General features: G+C 38.3%; 1 protein-coding gene across 1 annotated transcript in view; it reads left to right on the top strand.

Moving 5' to 3' along the window:
- Positions 1-22388, top strand: part of Fstl5 (follistatin-like 5) — a gene marked incomplete in the record, with an annotated part of 716744 nt that overhangs the window by 479603 nt on the left and 214753 nt on the right. The window contains 1 exon segment of the mRNA XM_013508669.1: positions 11331-11497. Coding sequence (XP_013364123.1) covers positions 11331-11497 — 167 coding nt within the window.

The raw sequence follows: 22388 nt of genomic DNA, 5'->3' as shown, positions 1-22388 counted from the left end.
TCTCAGGCCTGCTGTGCTCTGTCCTTGCAGGTTTCCTCAGATGATACATGTTCTTGGCTTCTCCAAACTTCTAGGGTTGCCACTGTACCTTTGGCTTTACCCTCGCACCTGCACACACTGCCCCCTTGGGGGCACACTGCCTGGTCTCCCAGGCTTTTGAAATCTGGGTGGAAGCCTTCTTAACCCCACAACTCTTTCATTCTACATACACCTAAAACCAGTGCCATATGGATGATGCCAAGGTCTGCTGCCAGCTGGAACAGTAGCGAGGCTTCCTTCTCTCTTGGCTGTAGGGGTCAAGTGCCTAGATAGCTGAGCACCCTGAGTCCAACTCTGAGGAACAAATTCTCAAGGTTGCTGCCATCCCGGAACATGGTGCCCCATGGCTTCCTTCTCAGTGCAAAGTCTTTCACTTTTGCAAGTTTGAAGCTGCAAGGGTTGGAGTTCTGATGCTTCTTGTGATGCTTTCAGGCTATCTTTTTTATTCTTTTGTTTCTTCTCAGCAATTGAGATGCCTTTGCTCTATCTTTGCAGTCCACAGTTTTACTGGAGCTTCCCTTCTAGCCAAACATACATTTTAAATCACTCTGCTGGGCTCTCTGCTCTTTATTCTCAACATAAATCTGGCTAAAACCATCTCAATATTCAATTGCATTGAATTTTTTTCTGCCAGACTAAGTCTGCTGCCCTTAATCTACGTCTCAGTCAAAGTCTCTGAACACAAGCAAATTCAGGCAAACTTTTTTCCAAGCCATAATGTATGTCATCTGGAGTCAAACCACCAATGGAGTCCTTCTTCTGAGCAGATACCTATCAAGCCTGGTCATTACCAGGAGGATTTCTATCAGCCTTCTGGTCTTCTGAGCTTTGACCAGAATCTCCCATACAGAACACTGTAAGGCATTCCAGATCTACTTTTTCAGCTGGCATCTCCAAACCTTTCTAATTTCTTCTCACAAGCCATTCCCAAAGGTTCTTAAACTACATGGTCAGGTGTAGTCATAACAACAATCCCCCTCCTGGCACCAAACTCTGTCTTAGTTACTTTTCTCTTGTTGCTGAGACAAAATACCTGACACTCAAGGTTAAAGGGGGAAAAGGTTTATTTAGCTCACAGTTTGTAGAGGTTTTAGTCCATAATCAACTGATTCCAAGGCAGGGTGGCACGGCAGAGGGGCAACTAACTTCTAATGGTGGCTGAGATGGAGGAAGACAGCAAAAGCAGCAAGAGCAAAAGGGGAGGAGCAAACCTCTTTTTGTCCTTCATATTGTATGCAAGCTACCTGCCCTAGGGTGGGTGTAGCACTCACAACCCCAATCCCAGCACTAGACAAGAAAACAATCAAACTCTCGATTAAGGTACCTCTGAAATGACCACCCCCTATGACCACATGAGCCTTTGAGGGGACAGCCAGACACAAACCATTACAACTATTATTAGCATCTTGTTGTTGTTTTTGGTTTTACCTTTATATGTATGATACTAATCTTATAATGGACCTTTGAATTGACTCAATCCTAGAACACAATGTTGACTAGATACTGAGCCCTAAGGCCTCTGTTTAGATGAGGCTCCCTTGCACACAGAGCCCTGGAAATACAGCAGTGCTGGGCAGGAGAATAACTGAGAGTCCTCCTAACCCGTGGTTTATGTGCATCTCTGTGAAATAGAAATGCCTATCTCTTAACTGAAAAAGTCTCAGTCAAAGTTGTATTCCCTCATTGTGCCTCTTTTTTCTTATAAACTCTTCAGTTGCGGTTTAACTGGCAAGAGGCTGGACAAGATTCATCTTCCAAAGAGGTGCAGAAAGTTTTAAGAATAAATCCTCTATGAGAGCAGAGGCTTAGAATTAAAAATAAATCTGTCTACATTTGTATAAATGGAGAGAAACATTAAACCAGTTCAGATCTGGGACCCTCTGACTTTCTATTAAGTGTGGCAGAGTTGAGGAGGATTACTGGAAGCTTTTTCTTCATCAGAGCTTATCTGTTAAGCATTTTTGTGGTTAAAGACATATTTGAATTAAAATGCTATTAGAATGTAAATACTGCATGGAGGATCGAATGTGTTCACAGATTAGTACTGTAGATGATTTATAGGAGGCATCATATGGCTTTCCTTCTGGCTGAGGATGTGCCCTGGGAATTTGTATGTTGATGTGATGTTTAGAGGAGAGGAGAAATGATTATTGCTCCATATGACATAATTGAAAAAAATAGGCCTGGTAAAATGCTACTACTAGGGACTAGGCGTGCACTTGGGCTTACTTTTTCACGCTGCACCATACTCCAGAGTAGCCTCTGCCATGTTTGTTGTACAGACTCAGCCTGTGCTGTTTTATTCAGGGGCCCAAGCAGGTTTAAAAAGTACAACCATGGTCTTGGATGGAACACATACATATAAATGAGAGCAACTTTTTCCCATTCTCTATGTAATTATCTTGTCTTTAGTGTTCTGAACCTACCAATGTAGAAAGAATGTGAAAGTGTCAAAATAGTTTTCACTGGATGAGTAACTCTCTACAAGGAGTGAGAGAGCAAATAATCTTAGGCGTTTCTCAGCATAATGTCTCAGTGGTAACTACCTAACTTCGTCTGTGTAGCTGAAAGCAGACATAGGCAGTAATACAGAAAATGTTGCCGGGTGTGGTGGTGCACGCCTGTAATCCCAGCACAGGGCAGGCTAAGGCAGGAGGATCATTGCAAGTTCGAGACCAGCCTGGGCTACAAAGTGAGCTCAAGTTCAGCCAGAACTGCAAAGTGAGAACCTGTCTCAAAAAAAAAAAAAAAAAAAGTAGTGATGAATGAATGTGGCTGTATTTCAACACAACTTCATTTACAAAAACAGGTGGCATATGTATGATACGAATCTTGTAATGGACCTTTGAACTGACTCAATCCTAGAACACAGTGTTGGCTAGATTTGGGTCATGGGCCTATGCTGCCAAGCCCAAGACTCTGGGAATATTTGCCTATATAAGGAAGGCTCTAATAAACTCCTCTTTTCTACCTGGGTTAATGCTCTAGTTGCACACAATGTGATACAAATAGTGCTAGAAAAAGAGCTAAGAATTCATCAATAAACTGGAAAGTGACAAGAAAGAGAAAGACTCTTCAGACAGAAATGTCTTTAGAGTGGAGAAGGGCAATTCATTAGCTGATTAAACTTTGACTGCCTTGAGAATAGCCAGCTCCCTTTTTTGTAATTTTCTGTTCGTCAATCCTGTGAAGCTTCTGACTTGTCCATTAGGAAGGAGATTCCCAGGCTCACAGCTGACACTGGTGTTTAACTCCCCATTGTAAATGAATGAACTGGTATTCTAGCACAAACAAAGGTACCCTGTGATTCTGATTAGCTCAATAGGTCCTCAACAGCCTAATTAATTACGAATGAATTGCTAAACTCATTTCTGCATTTCCATAGCTGAGCTCAGGTCCTCAGACCCTGTGAAGACCTGCCACATGAGCAGCCTATCCCAGGTCCCCTGTCTCTCAGCCATTTGCTGTCACAGGCAGGAGAGACTCACTCTGTCCCTGCAGGGGTCCCAGCGTCAGTCCTGTCAGTTACAGCAGAGCATTACTGGGTCTGCAGCAATCTCTCTGAACTGGGCTGCCTTAGGTAGGTGAATATGTTAATATGTTAACAGGCATTTCAATCCGATAAGCTCAAATTCTGTTTTACCACATGCAAGAAATGGTAATTTGACTCTCTTTACAATCCCCTCAAAAGTGAAAATTTAAAATTTATCAAAGATGGAACAAATAACGTATCTGTTGTTTGACTCCAATGCAATCATCCTGGAAAATCCCTAGGAAAACAAAAGGAATAAACACGGATCACTTTCTTCTGTCTGCAGAGCTTTCTAAAGTTGCTCTGAGCACATTGCTAAGACTCAGGAAACAGAGATTGAGTAACTACTTGCTTCATCAGACTGACAAACAAGGATCCTTCTCCACAAGCTCATGTCAAATTTTTTCTATGACATGAATAAGCAATTTCTCTTTCCAATTTGCAAGTGGTCATACTACAATCTTAAATGTATATTAAATATCTTTAACAAGGTCAACATAATACCTATTTTTGCCAAATCATACATGGTATTTCCACCAACAAAGCAAATAGAAAAAAGATTCATTTCCATGTTTCACGGATATTTTTTGTGATTTTCTTTAAAGTAGAAGACTTGGGGGCTGGGGATTTAGTTCAGCGGCAAAAGCGCCTGCCTGGCAAGCACAAGGTCGTGAGTTCGGTTCCCGGTACCGGAGAAAAACAAAAACAAAACAACAACAACAAAAAAAACCAAATAAAGTAGAAGACTGATTGCCACACTATTTTTTTTTTTTGCCACACTATTTAATGTCTTTTTTTGCACATATATTTAGGCACAATTTCAAGGGCACTTAGTTTTTATGTGGGATTAGAACCGAAGCAGAGCAGAGACAGTCTCATTATGAGCATGAGGCTGAATTTTCTTCTGTGATTTATCTTTGAAAGTGAAATAAATATGATTTTACTTTTAATAAATTTCTGAACTACATAAAAATGTTACATGCCTAAATATTGTTAAAATGCACCAATCTTAACTCAGAAATATGTCAATAGATCTTCATTGTTAATGCAACCCTGGCTACATTTGTAATTTGCTGGGGGCCACATCAGAATACTTATTCTAAGAAGCATTTAAAAATATAATACTTAACCTTTATATTCAACTTGAGTTAGGCAATATCTTTACTTTAAAAGTGGGAGAAAATGGAAAAGCAAGGAGGTAGAGTAGGGGAATGGGGAAAAAAAGTTATTTCACACACACAGGTGCAAATTGTCATGATTAATGTGATGATTATGTATATATAAATGTACCAATAAAATCTGATTAAAAATAAATAAAAGTGAGAGAAGCGACACTGAGAGACCTTTAATAATGTACTGAGAGTCACCACATGTCTGTGAGGCTGGTCCCAGTGTCCTGTTTCTAAGCCAATTTTGATTGTTGTTTTCTAGATATTATGAGGAAATTTTTGGTAGGCTGTATCTTTTATGTAACAGATATCAGTAATTTAGAACGCTTGTAGGATTATCTCAAAATCAAATGCAAGGCAGAGGGAGATCTCCCACTGGCTCCAGTCTTGCATGTCCACTCTCCTTCCTTACCAGTGTCCTCAGCCAGGGCACAAGTTTGTCATAGCCCCACCACTCCAGGTCTGCAGCTCACATCCGGGTTCTTCTTGGTGAGCCACACCTGGCATGCGCAGGTCAATGTACAGGGCGCAGATCCGTCCTCACCACATTACAGGGGGCAGCTCTCTGCCTGAGGTCTTCAGTGGTTGCCCCTCACTCACCTGCAACCCCTAGAACTAGCGACAGTTTTATGCTTCTCGAGTTTTGTCATTCAGAAGTCATATAGTTAGAATCATACATATGATAGGTAGCATTTTCAAACTGGCCTCTTTTACTTACTAATATGCACTTCAAGATCCTCCATGTATTTTTTGTGTTTTTAATAACTCACATATCTAATTCTTTGCATTTGCTGCCCTTGATGTACAGCAGAATATCGTCTTTCTGATCACATGGTGGATTTCACCCTTCAGTTACCTCTTCTTCACACAGTATTATCACGTATAGAAAAAATAAAAATAAGATTAGCATCTACATCCTAGGCTAATTGTGAAGATTAAATAAATCAAATACTTAGAATATGCCCAACACATTGTATATATCAGTGAGTGTTCCCAATTATTTCCTTTCACCCATGTCTTACAAGGAATAACTCCCCTCTATAGAGATGTTTAAAGTTGACATAATGTACCTTGCCATATCAATATCTTATCATTTCAGCTTCTGTAGTACAATACTAAAATTATTCAGCTATGTGCACCTTTGAACTTTTCTAAATCATAAAGTTAAAATTAACTTGACTTATTTGAGTGGCCGGCCAATTTTCTCTGCTAGATTCGATTCTTGTATGGCCAGATTTGAAATGGAAACTATTCTGCTTAAAAGAATTATTTTTCAAATTGTTAATGTCATACTTGTCACTGATTGAATGGGATACTTCTTCACTTGCTTTAGTTTAAAATTCCACTGCATATAATTCAACTGAAAGTGAAAAATTAAATGAAAGTGAACAGAAATGTTAAATGGTAATTTTACGCTATTTATAAGACTACTAAAAGAGTACCAAGATCATGAATAAAAAAAATGAGACTTACTATTATTAATAGCTGCTTGGAGTGGTATCAAAACACAATCCCATCTATAGAATTTTATTGTGCTTATTACGGAGTTGTAAAGAGCATAATAAAATTCCAACTATGCACAAGAATCTTTCTTTTATTATAATAAAAACTTTTATTGAAGTCTTTTATTCATCTTTCCACAACTTCTCAATCACATCCATGCTACAGAAACAGATTTCCTTTCACTTTCACTGCGAAATACTTTTATTTAGACTTATTAAGGTTCCTTAATACTCCTCATAATTTTGGTAGAAGAAATTCATTCTCCACTGTATCTTCAAAATATTTCTAGCTATCCTTTCCTTGAGAAGAAATTACTGATTCATTTATCTAATCAGACTCCCAGTCCCCTTGGATCCGTCTTTCTCCTCGTCTAGCACTTAGGTTGGAGGTGTCATACAAAGTGACCCATGCTACTGCGGTGCACACCCGGATGCTCTGCCTGCCTCGTGAGTCTTACCGCCGGGGAGGCACATGGCTCACACGACTGGGAAACAGGGATTCCAGGCAGTTTGGTGCAGCCAAGCCTCATTCACTCATGGAGAGAGAAAACTGATGTATGAACTTGCTGTCTTGTTCAAACATGGAGGAACTTGCGTTTCTCCACATTCTTCCCAACACTGACTACGACCAGACTTTAAATTCATGCCAACTTGAAGGGGTTTGGATTTAACTTTCATCATGCTAATCATACCGATGTCTGAGCACTTTTTAAAGATTATGTTTAGCCACACGAATGGATTAACTTCTAGGGTATTTGTTAAATGGTTGATTGTTCCATTTCTGACTTTTTCATTGATCTCTCAGAGATCTTCATTCTACATGTGAAGTCTTTGTTAGTTTTGTGGGTGGCAGATATCCTGCTATCCTGTTCACTTACTATTATATTTTGATGAATGGATGTAAACGATAATATGGTCAAACTCATAAATGATTTGCTTCATGGTCAGTTTTTTTGCGCCTTAAGAATTTTTTTTGTATTCCAAAATTGAAGAAAAACATCCATTATCCAGCATTATTGAAATATCAAAGTTTAGTGCTAAGCTTCAATGTTTATATTAAATCACTGTCGTTGCTTTCCTTCTTGCACCTTTAAGCTTCTAAACAGGATGACTTTCCTTCAGCCTGAGAAACTGTCTTAGAAATTACTGCAAAACAAATTTGATGGAGAAGCCCTCCTTCCTTCCTCCCTGCATCTCCTTTCTTCCTTCTTTCCTTCCTTTTTTCCCTTCCTTCCTTTTTGCCTTTTTTTCCTTCATTTAAAAAATGTTATATATTCTATTGCAGTATTTAAATGTGTATAAAAGTCTAAGAATAATTATTACTTTGTGTCTTCACGTTGAGGAAATCATACCATGGTCTTTTGGATATTCTTGTAAAATTTTACCTAATTCTCCTTACTATAGCATCAATTTTTATTTCTAAATCTGCATGACTGTGACATTTCCCTTTGTGCCATTTTCTTCAATTTCACTGTGAAGTGTCTTAGTAGGGATTAGTCTAAGTTTCTGTTTGCTTGGGACTTCATGAACTTTAGTCTACTACTCATTGGTGTCTTTTACATCTTTTTTTGTTTTTTTCCTGTTCAGGGAATTGAACTCATGACCTTGTGCTTGCCAGGCAGGCGCTGTGCCACTGAACTAAATCTCCAGCCCCCTCTTTTACATTTTTGGAAAAAACTCTTTTCTACTGTTTTTGCAAACATTGTCTCTGTCATGTTCTCTCTGTTCCCTCTTTCTGGGGGTCCACATAGGCCCATCTTCATTAACTTCCTATTCTTACAAGTCTGTCCTTCTGCTCTTGGGTTTTCTGTAAATAATCACTTAATCAATTTTCAGGTTTACTGAGCTCCCTTTCTTTTGTATGTGATTTGATCTCAAGGACATAAATTCAATAATTAACTTCAGTTACTATGATTTCTATTTCTATAATTTCTGCTTGATTCCTTTACAAGCTCACCCTGGAATTTTCTTAAAGGATTTGAGTTCCTTGCAAAGTTTCTAAGTGTTGTTTCATGTCCATAAACATAGTAAATTTGACAGTACACGCTGTCGGGGTTGCTGTTGCCGCTTCTCATTATGCTGTCTTCTCGTTTTCGTGCCATACTACAAGTGATAGTTTGACAAGTATTGTAAATACACACGACCATGCTTAGATGTCTGTAAGAATATTAACTTACTCTGGAAAGGAAAGCTTGATATTTTTGTGAGACATCTAGGTAAAGGTGGTCTCTCACCCACCCGTCGACTCACCAACTGTGGCATTTTAAATTTGCACCACCGTGAGGAAGATACCACGTTATTTGCCTGCCTCATGTTCCCCACCGTGGCAAATGACGTTGGTGCTTCTCGGCCGCACACCTTGCCCGGGGCGTGGACAAGCCTCGCAGCAGCGAGCAGTGCCGCCTCGGCTCTGAGCCGCGAGCCTGCTCCTCTCACAGGTGGCATCGCTTCCTGCCTCCTTACCTCTTCAGTGCTGTAAGAGTACGTTAAAGACCGGTTTGTTAATAACTAAAACTGAATAATGATCGGCATGGCCATCTTGTGTGAAAATAATTTTTGTTAAGTTAAGGGAAAGCCACTTAATTTAGGGTTGCACTAGTGTAGGTAAAGAATTGGTTTTGTATTTATATAAGGTGTCAGGGAAGAGAAGGGACATGCAGGTAAAATATGCAGGAAAAGGGCTAAATGATTTCTAAAACATATATACAATTATTCAGGGATACATATTGCCAAAGTATTTTAAAAACAATTTTGAAATGTATTCTTCAGGTTGAAGAAAATTTTCTGTGCGTATTATTTCCTGAATGACGAGCAATATTTTATTCTAACAAGGTAACCTCTCAAAAATACATTTTGGAAAGCCGTCTCACATGACGTTGTGACAATGCTCAGCATTTATTTTAAGATGATCATACTATTTAATTGGTTTGTAATATGTGTCTTTAAGAAAAGCAATGTCAAATGGCTTGAGACTCGGTACTACTCAGGAGTCTAGTGAAGGGATTCTAGGGCGCCTGAGTGGTGACAGGGTCTCTAATGTCAGGACACCCAGTGTGATAGGGTCTCTAATGTCAGGACACCCAGTGTCATCATGTCGGATTTTAGCACCACAAGATCTCATTACATCTTGCAGGATTTAGTGAGGAATTAGAAGCTATAATCAGAAATATAAACAAAAATAATAATTCTGATATAAACATAAAATGACCCTTGTGTACTTCATAATACAATTGCTTTTATAATCTTTGCAGTTTCTAAAATGTTTAATTTTGGTAAAAAGCCAAGCACTTCACCTGCAGATATGAAACTTCACATTCTTCATAGCCTTGATTGGTTAATGTGTTTTAGTTACATGTATTGATGTGTGTGTATATGCATATGTATGTGATTATGTGCAAGAGTGTGTATTCATTCAGATACATACACTAAAGAAAAGCAGATTGAAAATATTATCTGTTTGTATTACTCAGAAAACATTGAAATAAAGTGCAAATATGAACTATGAAGAGCCATTAGTCAGGGAACATGAACTAACCACATGTACATGTTAACAAGGTGCTTATTATTCATTTCTATCTTGTTACCCATGTTGGATTTTTGGAATGTGATGACCCAAGAAATGAGTTTCTGTCACACCTCTTTCTAGCTGGAGAGTTCAGTGTCAAGAGCATCCCCAACCTTCTTTGACAACATGAAATAGTCATGACTTAAGTCTCTTTTGGATTTGGAAGGACATGCCGTATAGCAGAATACAAGGGTCAATCTGTTCCTGCGAATTTTCCTAGATAGTGGTCTGCTGGCTGGAGGAAGGTAACAGAGATCACACTCTGCCAGAGCTAGGCAAAGCACGGGAGCGTGGAAACATCACTCTCATTGCTGACACGTGATGCCACAGTGGCCTTTTCTGCATGGCAATCTGTGATGGCCCCAAGCACCAAAGAACCAGTGCTTGAGTACTTATGTTCTGTGACATTACTTTGACTAGAATTTCTTCTTGAGATGAAGGCTGGGTTAAGAATAAAAAAACAGAGGACAGAATGGTGGTGGAGGATGACCTGCCATGACTGAGTGTAATCATGTTTATTTGAATTTAGAAGAAAACCTTCTCCTCTCAACTGCCCATAAAAAATACCACCAACCACATTCAGGGAAAAAGACAGTCATAGCAAGCTTCCACATCAGAATTTAAATTAGAAGAGTCACGTGTGATGTGGCTTACTTGGGTAAGTCGGACAGAAGTCACAGCACAAGATTCAGCCCGAGTGTGGAGAAGTGACAGTCTGTGAGCATCGGCCGGGGACCAGAGGATGCGAACTCATCGAGGGGCCCCAGAATCCCTTACGATAGCAGGCAAAGGAGCTGTCAGTTCTCACTGTCGTTTCAGACTGTCTAAAAAGAAAAGGAAACCCAGACCCATTTCAAATAATATGTTCACAGCTCAGCAGAGTTATTGACAGAAATGTGTATATTGGTTAATTACAAACATGTTTAACTTTATAGTGTAGGGAATGGTGAGAGTCTTTACCAACACTCTGGTAAAGAGAGCTGCAGAGTTTCCCTCAGTTATTGTTGGGTTAGTGTCCTCTTTCTCCCTCTCTCCCTCCTCCAAATGAGCTACATTTCTTGTGTCCATTACGTTTTGCACATTGTGATGCATTCTGATCAGTCAGCTGTGCTACTGCTCTCTGCTGCCAACCAGCATGCTCTCAAATACCCAACGTAGAAATCTATCAGAGTATAAGCAACATTGTCTTCATTTCAATACTTATGACACACTACATGTCAATTTGGCAGTTAAATAATTTATCTCTCTTTTGGATGCAATCTGCCAGGATTGTTATAACTTACTTCTGATATTCATTTCATGTTTAATAGTTCCTTGTCTTATGAGGATATTTGTCAAGCAATTAAATTCAAATGTCATTCTTATCTTTTATTAGAAACAATTTACTCTTTCCTTATTTCATTGTAAGCTTTTTTGTACACTTTATTCCAACTAAATGGGCAAAGGACCAGCATGGAAGAGCGGTGTGGTAACTAATGTTGCAGAATCACCGCTCACGGGTGCGCTGGTTTCTCTTTGTGCAGAGGTGATCCAGCTGAGCCTGCCTGAGGACCAGAGACTGCGCGTCTCTGTGGCCACTGTGGGGCAGAGTGTGGTCCTGAGCTGTGCCATCCAGGGAGACCCGCGCCCCCCCATCATCTGGAGAAGGAACAACATTGTTCTCAACAACTTGGATTTGGAAGACATCAATGTGAGTACACCCCAGAGATGCTCAGGGGTTAGAGGATATGGGATATAATACGTACAGAAGAGGATCCTCAGATTGTCGGAGTCCTCATCCTGCTGGAGGGAGGTGCGTGGTCGGTCATGTGTAACTTCCCAGCCTACTGCACAGGTGTGATGAACAGACGATGTGGCAATGTGCTACTAAGAAAATATATTGGTGCAAAAGCATCATAAGGAGTGCCTATTATGTTTCAAAATGAAATTCTCATTCTTGAGTAAATTCACATCTGGAAATTAGTCCTATAAATGTAAGAACTTAATTATATATGGATAAGATCACTCACCTTCATGATTTTGTAAGATTCAAAAATTAGAATACCATCCATAGGGAATATGTGGTGATAGACACTAGTTACATGTATCCGTGAATCAGGGAAGGGAATATATATGTTGACATGAACATATAGTATTTATATGAAAATATACCCTAATTTAGAATGCTTCTACATAGAATGCTTTCATAAATGCAAATTTATAAACATGTATTTACAAAATTTATTTAAAATTTTCTTATTAGGAAAAAATTAAAAAATTATTCATGAAATATTTCTAAGGCCATATGCATGAACTAAATCACAAGATGAAGTAGTTTGAAGGTTGGGATACAGTCAGAGATGGAATTTTAAGGAAAGAATTCAGACTTATAAAATATATCTTTTCATACTTCATGCATTTCAAATATGTGGTTATACTAATTTTTAGTTAAAATATTCTTAAAAGTAGCATCATGGTACAGTTACTTAATAAGTGTCAGGCTACCTATGAAAAACCTCGAGGAAGGGCACAAGCTTGCACACCTGGCAGAGCATATCTTTTACGGAAACAATTACTTTTTAAAAGATCATGCCCTCTGACATCCTGACTGGGATCTGTGTCTACTGGACCAAGAGGGACCACAGCCCCACAGAGGGGTCTTATTACTATTGAGCAAGTACCAGGTCATTTCACGACAAGTGGAAAGGCATGTGCCCTTGTACCCAGCAATTCTTGGGCAGTCATTCTGGAAATCATGTTGCCAAAACTTGGACTCTCAGTTTCTTCAGTTTGTAACAATTAATATTTATGGAATGCTGCTGTGGTTGAGCACAGCCTTAAGAACTGTGAAAAAATAGAGGCATGAAAAGGCAGTATTTGCTTCAAAAATTTTTTAATATATTTGAAACAAGAAATATCAATTAAGAGAAATAGATAATTCACTTTTCTAGAGTACAGAGCACATGATTCTCTACTGAGGTACATTCCTAGAGATCCCCAGGTACACTCCTAAATTCAGTAGGGACGGCTCCAAAGCTGACATCAAAACAGCAACACAGCCCAGGACATTCATCAATTCATCAATAACTGAGCATCACCCTGGGAGATAAAGAAGTAAGAGTGATGTGCATGCAGAGTATTTGTGGAGTGGAGGTGAAGAAACTTCTGCCTTGGAGCTTTTGGACTGTGATAGTCTCTTGGAACATTTTTGATCATTACTAAAAATGCTATCATCTTTCCAAGTAAGTTTTCAACTTTATAAAGAATTTTAAAGCAGAAGTTCAAGCTACAATTCCAAATTCCTATTTGTTCATCTACTGTATGTTCTTTCTTAATATCTTAGAACATAATAAAAGCAGGAAACTTGTCCAATTTTTATTATTTTTTGTTTTGATGAAAGTTTTCCAAATTTGCTTATATGTGAGAGCTATTCTTCAAGATCTATGATTAATTCCATAAAATATCAAGAACCTAGTACTTAAACTAAGTGTGGTGATTCATGCCTGCAACCCCAGGGAGGTAGAGGCAGTGGGATTGCAAATCTGAGGCCAGTCTGGGCTAAATAGCAAGTCCAAAGCCAACCTGCAAAATAGTGGTATCCTGTATCAAAAACAAACCATTATCCTTCAGGTCAAAGGAAGGAAATGGCAATTTGTGGTTAATATGTGTATCAGGTAGAAATCAGTTTATATATACCTATTCTACATTTACATTCAGATTACAAAACATTCAAGTAGCACTTATATATTTTAAAAACATAACTATTACTCATCTTTTTTTTATCCACTTCCTCCCATTCTTAAGTACAGAAGAAATCCCGTGTGTGTGCACTTTTAATCCCTTTGTGTGGGTTGCATACAAAATTTCATTTCTTTAATAGGATGGGTACATATCATTGCATATTCTTTCACTACCTCATTTTCTCAGTGCTAAAAACAACTCCACGGATCATGGAATTTTATGGTGATAGGCATCCTTAGTTGTTTAACCACGGTCACAAACTAATAAGTAGAATTAAGGGCTAGGAATTTTCCATGACCTGATTGATTTTAGATCAGGAGTGTCCTAGCTGTGTGAATGTAAGCTGCTGTACAGAGTTTACTACCCTCTGGAAACACACTCTAAACAGTTCTGGCTCCTCTTTATTACAAACTGATTTGTTATGCACTGTTCTTCTGTGTGGGATGGACAGAAATTCAGCTGGTGTTTGAAACCTTCATTTTCCCTGTATTCATTTTTGCATCACATGAATAAGAATCACAAAGTGCACTAGCCTGCGTGAGGATGGTGCACAAGATGGGCTGTGGACTCAGACTGTGGTTTGCAATAAATACTCCCTGACTTAGGAGCAATGTGACCTCAGGTAAGGTGTTTAAACTCTCCGCTCCGGCACCTTCAGCTGCAAAATGAAGATACTATTATAACCAACACACTTTGGGGAGGATCACTGAGATACAGCATGAAATACTTCGTAAGGCACTCTGTATGTGCTGGATTGAACCAAGTCTCTGCTTTGTGACCTCACTCTTCCTCTCTCCTCTCTCTTCCCATTTCTTCTTCTTTTCCTCAGACATATTTGGAAGAACACGGCTGCACGCAGCCTGCCTAAAACAACAGGAATTTCCTGGTAGAATACATGCAATGTTTAAATAGAAGGAATTCATAGGAAATACTGCACCCAAACTCGTCCAGTTACAATAGCCACAGGAATTAAAAGACTTTTTTCCAAATTCAGTGCAGCTTTAGGAATATTAATTTTGGCTAGCAACCTTTTACTAATTCCTTCCCTAAAATATGCCATTATGTCCACTAAGCTGACTGAGTTGGTCTATTTGCACTTCCTCAATCTTTTATCTGCTCAAATTTTTAGAAAAAGACAATTGGCTTTTAAAAAAATATATCTGATTCCTATTGTACAAGTTACTCATGTCAGGGAAGATGAGTTAAGGAGGGTGAGGCAAGTGTGGAGACAAGGATATATTTCTGAGATAAGTATGAGGAAAAAGCAAGACTGATTTACAGGACTGGTAGTCAGGATTGAGTGAACAAAAGGTAGGATTTGAAATGTGGCACTGTTTGGGATACACAGACTGCACTAAGAAAGTTGCAAATACAATGGTACTTTCATGAATGTTCTCGGAAGCTTGTGCTCACAAATAATTCAGTTCCCAAACAAAAGCATTAAAAAAAATTGCTTGTGTCTGCAAACTCCACATTGGGTGACAAACACAACTAAAGCCCCAAAATTGAAAGGCAAATTAATTTCATGAACCAAGGCAACACTATAAGTGGTTGGACATTAGAAATTTTTGTTTTGTTTTTTGTTTTTGTTGTCTTGACTCATGAGAAATTAGATGTAAAACATCCTAGACATTGATGCTGACATCTTACTTATACTATCCATAGCTATTCGATATTTATAAATTGATAGCATGGTTTAAAATCAACTGAAATAAAATTGTCTTGCATTGTTTTGATTTCAAGTGTAGCTTTGCCTGTTCATAGCTATGAAACTATAATAAATTTGTTAACAAATTTTAAACTTCAGTTTTTCTGTAGTAGGGAGATCATAGTGTAATTGAATGAGATATAGCACATGAAATATACCAAATAAAGCACATAATTATTTGTATCAACATGAACATCTTAATTCCATATGGCACTGTTGACCATACATAATTCCAAATGTAGTTTCCATGGAAATACAATCTCTCTGAAAACATGGTTTAATTTACATTATTATGACTTGTAGTTACTTCACAGGTACATGTAGATAAGATAGAGATTTATCGGGCTGGGGATTTAGCTCAGCGGCAAAGCGCCTGCCTGGCAAGCACAAGGTTGTGAGTTCTGTTCCCGGTACCGGAGAAAAACAAAACAAAACAAACAAAAAAAAAACAAACCAAACAGATTTATCAGATAAAATTCATTCACACATACTATAAATATTTTTATTATAAATATGACACAAAAACATTCTTATTTCATCTGAAATAAGAATTTCATATTTTTTATATATTTTTATAAATATATACCTATATTTAGTTCATGATTTGCTTTCTCTCTATTAGCATGAAACTCAATTTTTTTGAATATTACTGAAGCCACTTTTCTACGAATGGCACATCAGCTTATATCACTGAGTTGAAGTGTTTTACCTGCCGCCATTTCTAGTGAACTTTGCTCATACCCTGTGTAGATTTCTGTTGTCTCCTGCGTGAGTGCAGCGCACACCCCGCTGAGGAAGGGCGTCTGAAGCTGTGTGTGGTAGTACCAGTTTGTTCTCAGGGTTGCACTTCTGACTTCAGTAGCATATGTTTTGATCAGCACCCTTTGGCCACACCTACGGTTTGGCTCTCTGTATCTGCCTAAACTGTGTCAGTGGTTGTGTCTATCACTGGGCACAACAGACTGGACCAAGAACTTGAGTACACGGAGTTTTTTCTTTCACAAAACATGCTGCACACGGGTGTCTTAATGCCCCTTGAGCACCTGACACTCAGCCCTCTCCTATCCTCCACGACCATGGCTTTCGTCTTTGGGGTCTTCTCTGACTTCAAAAATGCTGCAAGAGCTTCCGCCATCAAACTGTATTCCATCATCTGTGTTCCAGGCCCTAAGCAGGTGAAGAACAAAGGGCACTTAGCTTTGCTCTTGGACAGTCTTCCTGCATGTTCCAGGAGTGTTTGCAGGTCGCTGGTGTGCAGTAACTCCAACCACCTGAGGAGGAGGCCTGGAACCAGTGTTACTCAGCTAGGCCCCTGCCCAGCGTTCTGTTACAAAAGAGGAAAATGAAGATGGGTGTTTGCTGGCAACAAGAGAACTATACCGTTCTACACAAGGGCGGCTGAGTGGATATGCACGTTCTACTTTATAGTGCTTTGACTTCCTGTGCTGATAACATAGACGTGTGCCTCTGCCCTCAAATCGCAGCAAGTCTGCACAGCATTTTCCTTCAGTTTTCTCACTGTGTGTTTTACTTTTGTGGACCTTTCCTAAATACTCTTTTTTCTTTCTTTTGTAGTCTGTGTGGTGGTTTTTCTTCCTGATTGTATTTTCTCTTCTCTTTTTTTGTAAGAACCCAGTTCGTTTCTGCTAGCAAGGTAAACAGTTGTGACAGGTTTGATAAGAACTTAGACTATTGAGGGACCAAGTAGAAGCATCAGTTTGGTGAACAGTTTCAGAAAAGAAAAAACTTCTGGCAAATAAATGTAGAAAATATACTGGGTTTTCATACAAACGTCAAACTTTTAACTTATGGTTCTCACTGGGCGGTTTTTGAAGCTTCCGCGGTCAGCACGAACCTACTCCTCCTGTTGTCTAGGCAAGGGTGTCAGCGGCTCTCTGCAGCGGTAACAGCACGGCGTAGTTTGTGTTCAGGGTTTGCTCCTTGCATTTCTGACTTCAGTAGTGGATTTTTAACCGGCATTCTTTGGCCATACCTAGTAATACCTTTGTTCCTCAGAGGTCATTTACATCTGTGGCAGATTTGCAGCATGGCTGGGAAAACCAGATCTTCTGACTGCTTTGTTGCTCCAGCATGTGGCCACACTCACACTGAAGGGTCGGTGTAGGGAAAGCATGCTGTGTGTGATGGTGTGTGTCCGGACCACCAAGAACAATGTCCCTAACCCTGCAGGATGGAGGACTACACTGTCACTCTTCTTCTAGGGCCTTTGACTGCACAGACCCTGCACAAACTCCAAGAAGGGCTCTAGGGACTGTGTATCACACTTTGGCTTTGCGTTTAAGAAAGACAGATCAACCCAAGCTATATACTTTGGAATGTACAAATCCTGCATTGCTCTCTGACCTCCATCACTACTTACCATATGTGGCTTTTAACGTCATGAGAATTAGTGAATACCTGAGGAAGGGCTGAAGAGAGGTCCTTCTCCCATATTCACTTTCTTTTCTTTTTCTTTTTTCTCCTGTGGTGAGAAAATTTAATTAATAAATAAAGAGCAAAATAAAATAGATTATATGAAGTAGGCAGATAGATCTTTCAAATGGAGAAGGGATCAAGAGACAGTGGAAGGAGAGGAAGGAGGGATGAAAGGGGAATTACGATGTGTCATGCACATGCATGTACCAACTTCACACGAGTACTGTAGACACTTAGTAGTAGTAATATAAGTAAAGAAGAATTACTACGTGCAGTAATAAAAGTAAGAAAGAATTGTGTTCCAGCCACTATATATCCACTTGCAACAGAATCTTGCTAGGCTTTTACACCATATATAAGACTTCACTCAAAATGGGTTAAAAACTTTAATAGTGAAAACTCCTAGAGAAAACAGGGGAAAAAATTCATGGCTTTAGTGTTGGCATTCATTTTTAGACAGGACACCAAAATCCAAAGTAGTAAAAGCAAGAGTAGGTAAGTGGGAACACATTAATTGGCAGATCTTCTGCCAGGGAAGCATTCAGTAAAGGAACCAGGAGAGCTTAGGCGATGAGAGGAAATATTGTATCTGATAATGAGTTAATATGCAAAATGTATAAGGAGCTCTTATAACTCAGTGACAAAAATGAGTACAATACTGATGAAATGAGAATCACCATTCTTGGGTAGTTCTATATATCAACTTATTTGATGTGCTTCCCACCATGAATAATCTCTGTTTAACAAATTCCAATAAAATAAATATGCAAACATACAATAAGAAGTTTATGTTATAATTTTAAATCAAAATAGAATCCAGTTCCAAGTGTGGCAGCCTGATATATTACAGAGTTGGTAAAAGTAACAGGAAGATTACATATCAAAGCACAAACATAATGAATGTAATTTCCACTATGTGTGGGGATTTTTATAGCCATTAAGTAATTACTACAATAGATTCTAGCTTATCCAAGAATGGTTTCTGAATACGTACAGTAATTTAAATTTGTGTGTGAAATTCCTAAATCACACCTTGCTTCTCAAGTCCAAGAGGGATTTTTGTAGTAGAGCATTCTGGGTATGCTAACCAGTCTCAACATCTAAAGCAAAAAACAGAAAAAACATAACTTTTCCCATAAAAGTATAACTTTTAAAGGTTTTACATATATATAAAGGTTATTGGCCACTATGCTATTCTATTCATTGTTAGAAAAAAATTATATCACTAATAAAATAACAAGTAAGGTTTCACTTTACCTTTTTAGAAAACTATATTTATTATTACAAAGTGTATTAGAAGAAACTGTCAACTCCAGCTGTAGTCACGTTCTGTGGTTGGGACAAACACAACCGGGCCATCTTCCGGCCATGAATGTGAACATGGCCATCTTCCCAGAAGAGGGAAATGAATTAAGTCAATGACCCACTTAATCATCATTTAACAAATATTGATTCACTGCTACACTTTTCTAAGCACTCAGCTAGTCTGAGCTGAACCTTGTAAGAACTGTTAAGAGGCAGTATTCCCTTCTTCAAAAATCCCACTGACTGAGGGAGTCAAAGCCCATCGTATTACATTTAATAATGCAGTATGAAATGGATCCTTACATAATTCCACCACGAAAGAAGTCCAGTGAGGTCTTGAAGGCTCAGACCACTCTTAAGGATAGCCTCGTCTTGTGCATGGGTCACAGGCAGAGACGATGAGCCGTGGGGGTTCCCAGGAGAGAGGAAGCAGGCCTGGGAGTGCAGGGTGCAGTCAGGGAGACCCCAGGCCTTGGTTTTGCTTAGAAATAAGCAGGACACTGGATAAGACAGGGCTTGAATATGAGAAATAAAAGGAGTAATTTATATTTCATTATTAAGTGTGTTTTAAATATAACATTAAAAATTATGCATTCGATGTATAAAGTTTTTCAAATGTAACTTGCTATTTAAATATATATATGAGCTCATTTACTTCTTAAATAAGCAATGGAAGCTAATATATTTATACTAACACATAAGATTATGCTTAAATTTTTTATTTTTTCCAGGTTTTCATTGTAATAAAATACACATTACATAAAATTCATCATATTAACCACTGGAAGGGTGCTTTCAGCAGTGTAAATATATTTAAAATGTGGTACAAATGTCAACAACTCTATAACTCTGCTTTATAAAACCGGACTTCATGCCCATTAAGCAATAAGTTCGCATCCCCCCTTCCATCCATCCCATGCTAACCACCACTCTATTTTCTACATATATGATTTTGACTTTTGAAAGTACTTCATGTAATTGAAACCATGTAGTATTTTTCTCTTTTGACTGACATGTCATTTACCAAAATGTGTCTGATCGTTTCTCTTGTGCCATATGCAAGTATTTACTATATCTTCTTGTAACTAACACTGAGCTTTTTATACACAATGGTTTCTTCCTTCAGTATTTGTAACCTTTTAAATTTAAAGTGTGTTTTCTCTGATATTAGTACAGCCACTCCTCCTGAACTGTGCTTACTGTTTTCAAACTTTCACTTTCATTCTATGTGTATCTTTCTAAAGTGAGTGTCTTACAGAATGGATAGGGTTCATTTTTTTCATCCTTTCAACTTACTTCTTTTTTACTAATTGTATTGGTATGCTCTGGATATACATAATGTTTACATTCATCATAGGGAATTTGTACAAAAAAGGACATAAAGCTTTTATAAATAAGGAGAGGGAAGAAGGGCTGAAGGGAGGGGAGGGGATGGATAAATGCAGAAGGATAAAATTTTATGCATTCTATCAATCTCTATCTTCTTATTGGAGAGTCTAATCTAGTTTGTATTTTAAAATAATTCCTGAACTGATCAAGAGGTAACAAGTTTCTGTTATGCAAGATGAAAATTATTTAGAGAACATTTTTGTACTTTAGTGCAACAATATAAATATATTGCATATAAATAACATTTTATTTTCGAGTAAAATTTGCTAAGAGCATAGCTTGTCAGAGACTTTATTAGAGATAAGGAAGAATGAACCAAAAGAAATTGGTTCCGATTGTGTCCGTGGCACCGAAGGGGGACTGTTGGTCCAGACAACCTGTGCCATACACTTCAAAACCTAAAATAGGAGACTATGACGGTCTATATACTCAAAAATAATGGTTCACGAAATAGAATGCTTACCCTGCCTTGATTAGAACACACTATATACACTTATTGAATTAGCATTATATGTCCCATAAAGCTCCACAAATACTGTCTTGATAAAAAGTCTTACAACCCCCTCTGTCGGAAAAGCACTGTGTGAGATGATGAATACATTATGTAAATATTCCTCAGTATAAACATATCACAGCATAATCTGTACTCCTTAAATATGCCCATTTTTAATAGTCAGCTATAACTCAGTAAAGTTGGAAAAAGTACAGCAATAGCGGATGAGAAATGACCCACCATTCTGCCGTGTGCTGCCTGTGTGCCTCGGGTCAAGCGCGTCCACCACTGCTTGCCCTGTGGAGTTCCTTTTGCTGCTCTGTTGCCCACTCTTCCTGGTTCTTGACGCCCTAAAATTACCCTCAATCAACTGTGCACACAGAAATGTAAACTAGTAATTCATTGCAGCAGTGTCATAACTACTTAGAAAATAAAATGCAGTAAAAACCAAAACTGTAGCAGTAGCTTTCAGAGTAACAATTTCATCTTATTGTCTGATTCTTAAACCATGTACAAATCAAACAGTGAAATTACAAGTCGCTGGTGCAATTTTACCAATTTTTGTAGTTGCCTTTGTTTTTGCCTCTGTTAAGATCTTCATTTCTTCATACGCCTTTGAGTTACCGTCCAGGGTCCATTTGTGTCACTCTGTGCAGCCCCTTTGAGTACTTCAGGTGTACAGGGCAGAGGTGAAGATCTTAATTTCCATCATGTTTTATTTATTTGTGAAGGTCTTGATTTTGCCTTTACTTTTAAAGACAATTACTAGATAGAGGACTCCTGCTTAGCAGTTCACTTTTTTTAGTGCTTTGAATATTGTGGTCTGCTGGATTTTAGCTTCCAAAGTTTCTGATGAGAAATCTGCTGATGATTTTGGGTAGCATCTTTTGGATGTGATAAGCTACTGTAATCTTACTGCTTCCAAGTTTCTCTGACTTGTGAAAATGTGATTACAAAGTGTCTTGATGTGAATCTTTTTACGTTCATCTTATGTGATCTTTGTTGAAATTTGTGGGTGTTAATATTCTTGCCTCTTATCAAATTTGTGAAGTGTTCAGTCATTATTTGTTCACATAGTCTCTTTGTCCTTTTTTCTTTCTTATCTCATTCAGTATCTCCAACAATGCATGTGTTAACTCTTTTCACACTACAGCACAGATCCCTTAGACTGGGTGCACTTTTCCTGCATCATTTTGTCTGTGTTTTTGGTCTTGATAAGTACTGCTTTCCTTTCTTCACATTCACGGGCAGCACCTTCTGCCCACCCAGCCTTCCTACAAATCCTGCTAGTGAAGCTTTCATGGTCACTACTGTACATTTGTCTTCATAATTTCCTTTTTTCCAGAATATGGAGTTTCATGTAAAGGTATTTTTCTTTTATATCCATAAAAAGAAATAATTTTTGCAAGTCTAGAAATGAGTTATAAATCACACAGAATGTTCCTTAATTACAGCTCAGTTCATTTTGGTATGATATTTTCCTTCTTCCCTAAAAACATAAGAAAATCCTGTATATATATGTGTGTGTAT

Source organism: Chinchilla lanigera, unplaced genomic scaffold (assembly GCF_000276665.1).
Source record: "Chinchilla lanigera isolate Chin_1 unplaced genomic scaffold, ChiLan1.0 scaffold00153, whole genome shotgun sequence".
Lineage (NCBI taxonomy): Eukaryota > Metazoa > Chordata > Mammalia > Rodentia > Chinchillidae > Chinchilla > Chinchilla lanigera.
This window is presented reverse-complemented; position numbering and strand designations above follow the sequence as displayed.